A 5,933-nucleotide genomic window follows, 5' to 3' on the forward strand; every position below is an offset into this window, starting at 1 on the left:
TCTAGCTAAGTATACGCACACTTCAAAGCTGTTCTCACTTTTAAGTATTTCAAAGTAAACGTGATATTTATCCGTATTAATAATGGTTCATTAGATGAATGAGACCCTCACGAGCATCCATGGCGTTTCTCAGGCTACACACCTTCTGCAACCGTACAGGAACAAATAATTCTTCACAAACCAGCCGTGGCTGAGGTTTCACAAGGTTGCCCTTAATTTTATTTGGATACGTTCATAAAATCTCTAATAATCCTCGCCACACTTCCAATCAACTCCCGTCAGGACGTCTCAATCAATGCAAAAGCACCGCCACCAATGTTACATCTTTCAACATCAACTTTTGTCCTCGGCCATACTAATTTGTGAATAGTGTGTGTGTGTGTGTGTGTTTTTCCCCTGGTATTGCTGAAGAAGCTTGTTTTTTTTTTAAAAATATGTGTTACAGCCACGCTCTTTGGCGGCTATGCCGTGGATTCTTTTTTAATGTCAAGTTAGCCTTTCGCGTGGCAAGATTCCACCTGCATTTTAAAAAAAGGACGTGTTTATCAAATAATTTTAATTGGGGAATGTTCAATGTTGTGGCATTCCTGAGCCTTCTCTGCTTAATATTCTTTATTAGATCAGTTAATATATGTATCCTGTTAATTTGTGGTAGTAATATTTAAAACATTGAGCCATCCCCCAAATCTCTCCAGATTGTATAAAAATGAAATAATGTGTGTGTGTGTTGGGAGGAGGGGGGGGGGGGGGGGGGCAGATAGAGAGAGAATTAAAAAACTTATTTTCTCCAAGTAGACCTCTGCGCATGGATGTAATGTAAATTTCTTCCCGGCCAGGACGTGCTGGATAATAAGTAAGGTGCCTGTCCAATGCGGTGCAAGGGGCGGGCCAGATGTCCCAGCCCCTCGAACCTAAAGCTCTGACCAGTCGCCTTTGATTGTCAGTCGCCAGCAGCCGCCGCTTGGCTCCGTCACTCGGCAGCGCCATATAAGGAAAGCATCTCCATAGAAACGTGTCAGTTTCAATAGTCGTGTCAAAGTTCACTATATACAGCCATCCGCGCAGATTCCCCCTTTCAGAAAAATTACTCCGCAAGCCCGCTCGTTCAAATCGGATTCACTTCCAACCCCCCTTTTGCATATTTGATCAGTTTGATTTTCTCCCTCGTTCCTTATTTTCTGCCTCCTCTCGCATGAGAGAGGTTCTATAGCTCCCTTTTTTTCCACGACGTCGACTCCTTTTTTTTGTAGTCTCTCTCTCTCTCTCTTTTTTGCTAGCGAGTTGTTGACTCTCTTCGTGTGTGTGTGTGTGTATGTGTGCAGTTCCTACCAGTACGGCGAAGAATTTATGATCAGTTGATGGTCGGGCAGTTCTACTCCGGATCGTGCATCTGCCTTCAACAGTCGATCCTATTTTAAAAAAATCTTTAACCTTTCGTCCCCCCTTCGTCCTTTTTTTATGGGTTTCCTGAATGGCTGACTGCGTGCTGCCCTGGTCCTGGCCCCCCGACACTCGCTTCTTCTGTGCCGATCTGGTTTGAACTGCTACTCTTTCTCTCTCTCTCTCTCTCTCTCTTTCTCTCTCTCCCTTTCTCTCTCTCTCTCTCTCTCTCCCTCCCTTCTCTGTATTTTTTTTGTGTGTTGTTGTCTGCTCATCGACTCTCCCTCCTTCATTTTCCTCATCAGCCGGTTCAAAGAGAAGACAGGTTTTTTTTTTGTCTGATTACACTCTTGCCCGAGATATGGCAATGGTAGTTAGTACGTGGCGAGACCCGCAAGACGACGTGGCTGGAGCGCAGGGCACACAGCCACCCCCGCCTCAGCAAGGACCGCAACCGCCTTCTGGAGCACCCCTTACCCCGCAGACCCCAGGCCAGCCGGGAGCCCCGGGCACCCCGGCCCAATCCAACCAGCAGAACCAGCAACAAGGCGAGAAGCAGCAGCAGCATATCGAGTGTGTGGTGTGCGGTGACAAATCCAGCGGCAAACACTACGGCCAGTTCACCTGTGAGGGTTGCAAGAGTTTCTTTAAGAGAAGTGTGCGCAGAAACTTGACGTACACATGTCGTGCCAACAGGAACTGCCCATAGACCAGCACCACCGCAATCAGTGTCAGTACTGTCGCCTGAAAAAATGCCTGAAAGTCGGCATGAGACGGGAAGGTATTGAGAATTCATTTATTTTAAATGTTTGCCTTTACTCTAGCCAGCACCCACTCCCACTCAGCCGAAAAGAAGCCGAACTGTTCTGACTTAATTCTATAAAGTTGCAAGTGTGCTCCCCGCCTGCCAGTTAAAATCAATGGCTATCGCTTGAGTCTGTACTTTGCAGGGTACTTCTGGTTGAGAAAGTCTTACGGGTATCTCTTTAAATGTCCCCCCCCCCCCCCCTTCATTTCAGTGTGTGCGGGTGAGAGACAGAGAAAACTGTATTTATGTGAGAAAACTGTGTGTGAGAGGGAGAGCGAGAAGGGGGCTCTTTGAAAATACTAAGATGTAGACTGGCCGCAGAAAGCGTGCTTTGATTGTAATCTATATTGAAAAAATGTGTTATGTTACACATGAAACTCAACATGAAAAGAGGGGAGGGTGTTAATAAGGCACTGTGCAAGTTGGAGCAGTTTACAGAGTAAAGTCCAGATAGGAAAATAAATCAGCCATTGTTGTAAAAAAAATTCAATCAGTTTTTTTTACACGCTTTAGGGAAATGACATAGCAAAATCGCACGGCAGTGCTCGGTGTAAAATATGCCGGCTAGGTTTGAAAGCTATAGCTTCATGTTGTACAATCGCTGGGAGCTTTAAACAAAACAAAAAATGATAGTGCGTGCAGCAGCAGCTATTGTTGTTTGTAAATGGTTTAGGGGTGTGTTACTGTATGCAAACTGTCTGAAAATGTGGTAAGATTCAGGTTTCAATATCTGTAGTCTGTTCTTTTCGCACTGCAGCAGTCCAAAGAGGAAGAATGCCACCTACACAACCGACTCCTGGCCAGTTCGCCTTGACAAACGGAGATCCACTCAACTGCCATTCCTATTTATCGGGATATATCTCCCTGTTACTGCGGGCCGAGCCCTACCCGACCTCCCGCTACGGTAGTCAGTGCATGCAGCCGAACAATATTATGGGCATTGAGAACATTTGTGAACTGGCCGCTCGGCTGCTCTTCAGCGCCGTGGAATGGGCGAGGAATATTCCTTTCTTCCCGGATCTTCAGATCACAGACCAGGTAGCCCTGCTGAGGCTGACCTGGAGTGAGTTATTTGTTCTGAACGCTGCCCAGTGCTCCATGCCTCTCCATGTGGCACCTCTCTTGGCCGCCGCCGGGCTGCACGCGTCCCCCATGTCTGCAGACAGGGTCGTCGCCTTCATGGATCACATAAGGATCTTCCAGGAGCAGGTCGAGAAACTCAAGGCTTTGCATGTCGACTCGGCAGAGTACAGCTGCTTGAAGGCCATCGTCCTCTTCACCTCAGGTAGGCAAATATCCATTCGGAAATATGGCTGATCAGCAATGAGAACAGCCATGCTATCAGGTCAGAATGAACATGCAGTCAAATACTAAGCTCTGATCTCAGGGTAGTGTTATGCACTCTTTATACAACATCTACACATGAACAAAGCTACGGCTTCAAAGTCGTCATGTTTTAGCATAATGTAAATTTAAAAATATAACTAGAACAATTTCATTTAAAAAACACATTTAATGACTGTTAGTGATTTCATCTCAAAGACAGTTACTGCAAAATGTACAACGTTTCGCTTGAAACCCCATCCCAATAGCATTTTTTAAAGCATAAGTGCAAATGAAAACCAGGGTGGCGATGAAAATATAGTTAGATTTTGCCATTTTACAAACATTGCAGATTGCATTGAATGCCCCTTCATATTGTGTGCAAAATTGCTGCATGCAAGTTCGCAGAGTAGCGCAAGTATTCATCTGGGGTTGAAATAAAGCTTTCATGGGTTGATATCAGGAAACAGACATGTTCAGTTTCTGTGGGAAAGCAGTCCACAATCCTTTCCTTGTTGTGTTAGGGTGATCTGGGTATCCAGAGGACTCTCTGGACCCTTTCCAGTGCTCGGGTCGTGACCTGAACTTCCTTTCCTATATTATTACTTCACACATAAAAAATAACCACGCTTTCCCAAAATGTCTTTTTTGAAACCAAACTAATCAAATTAGAAGCGAGCATTTAGTTAGAGGGGAAAATATCCAGGCGATTGAGCTTAAGTGGGGGTGACGTGTTGTGTGTTTGCTTTAAGTTATCACATGCCAGTTTTTGTGAAGTACTATTTTTCTTAGTCTTTTTTTATATACTTGAATTACTAACCGACTTGGAAACACTTTTAAATGTTATGCGGTTTATTTTGTTTGTTCAGTCTACTTGATCCTACTCAACCAAGAGCAATCGATGACATTACCATAGCAGTTAATTTATTACTATTTGTAAAATGTCAGGCCCTGTGTGCAGCCAGGCAAACTCACTGTTTTGTGAGCACTTTGCTGTTACATGCTATGGGGGGGGGGGGGGGGGGGGAGTATTTATTGCATAAATGTGCAATGCTACATGCCAGAGATAGTTAAATCTGGTTTAAGTTTAGAAAACCAAAAGAAAAAGTATTATGTAGAATGTGGTTGTGAATGGCTGCTGTATCTGTGCATTGTGTTTTCTTTGATGCCTATAATAATATGCGTCTGTTGGGCTGGGTCTAGAGCATTGCAAGATGCAATGGCTGGGTCAGGTCATAACCTATGCTCTCTAATTAAAGGTCCTATGCACGTATGGGTGTAATTTATTTAATCCGACACTTTTTTTCTAATATATTTCTTTTTTTCTCCCTCACTCATTTCTCCGGCTCTATTTCCTTAATGAAGATGCTTGTGGCTTGTCTGATGTGGCCCATATAGAAAGCTTACAGGAGAAATCGCAATGTGCTCTGGAGGAATATGTCCGCAGCCAGTATCCGAACCAACCGACCCGCTTTGGGAAGCTTTTACTTCGTCTCCCTTCTCTTCGCACCGTCTCATCTTCTGTCATCGAGCAATTATTCTTCGTCCGTTTGGTAGGTAAAACCCCCATAGAAACCCTGATCCGTGATATGTTACTATCCGGGAGCAGCTTCAACTGGCCTTACATGTCGATTCAATAAATAGGAAGCGGGGGGGAATAAAAAAGGCAAGTGACATTATTTTGCAAATTCCTTCTGTAAGGGAGGAAATAAAAGGCTGTTACAAGTTTACCTATGTGACACACAAAAAATGAAGCGAGGGAAGAAAAAGGACTGTGGATTTCAATGACTGTACAAGAACTTTTAAAAAAACGCATTCAGAAACTCTCCTGTGTCGTTCAGAACAACTTGCTACTTATCATTTTTGTAACAAAAGGAAATTAGTCTTTTATTTTGGTTTATTTTGTAAACTTTTGACAAATATCGATATAAAGATAAGTGCATTTAAACAAGAATTTCAAAATTAGGAGGAAAGAAAATAACATTTTCCAAATTATAAATTGTCCTGTGTCTATGTATCTATAGCTGTTTTGTATTTTTCCTGGTTTCAAACCAGTCTCCTCTGTGATTCTCTACTAATAATTTTGATATAACCATTGCTTCTTATCAGATACGGTGTATCACGTAAATATGTTCTGCAAGAATTAAAACTGAATCCACTAAAAAGTTAGACGAAAGGTTTTATTGACAGAATTGAAACTTAATGCTGGAAACGCACTTATAGTGTTAACTCATGAGACGTTTAATTTGGGGGAAATGGACTGCAGACCTGTATTAAATGATACACACTTGTAATTTAAAAATCCATTGTTGAAAACTCGTTAATATTGACATGTGGGGGGGGGGGGGGGGAGGGGGGGGGGAGGAGGAGTACTTTGTGGGTATATTACTGAAAGCAAAAATCTTTTATGTGTCCAAGACAC

General features: G+C 43.3%; 1 protein-coding gene across 1 annotated transcript; it reads left to right on the top strand.

The window, feature by feature from the left end:
- The first annotated feature begins 949 nt into the window (after positions 1 to 949).
- LOC119974194 (COUP transcription factor 2-like) lies at positions 950 to 5,676 on the top strand. The gene is given in 4 exon segments (XM_038812915.1): positions 950 to 2,084; positions 2,087 to 2,161; positions 2,946 to 3,473; positions 4,877 to 5,676. Coding segments are annotated over 4 exon segments (1,221 nt in total). The 5' UTR covers positions 950 to 1,741; the 3' UTR covers positions 5,152 to 5,676.
- The last annotated feature ends 257 nt before the right edge of the window (positions 5,677 to 5,933 follow it).

Source organism: Scyliorhinus canicula, chromosome 12, assembly GCF_902713615.1.
Source record: "Scyliorhinus canicula chromosome 12, sScyCan1.1, whole genome shotgun sequence".
Classification (NCBI taxonomy): domain Eukaryota; kingdom Metazoa; phylum Chordata; class Chondrichthyes; order Carcharhiniformes; family Scyliorhinidae; genus Scyliorhinus; species Scyliorhinus canicula.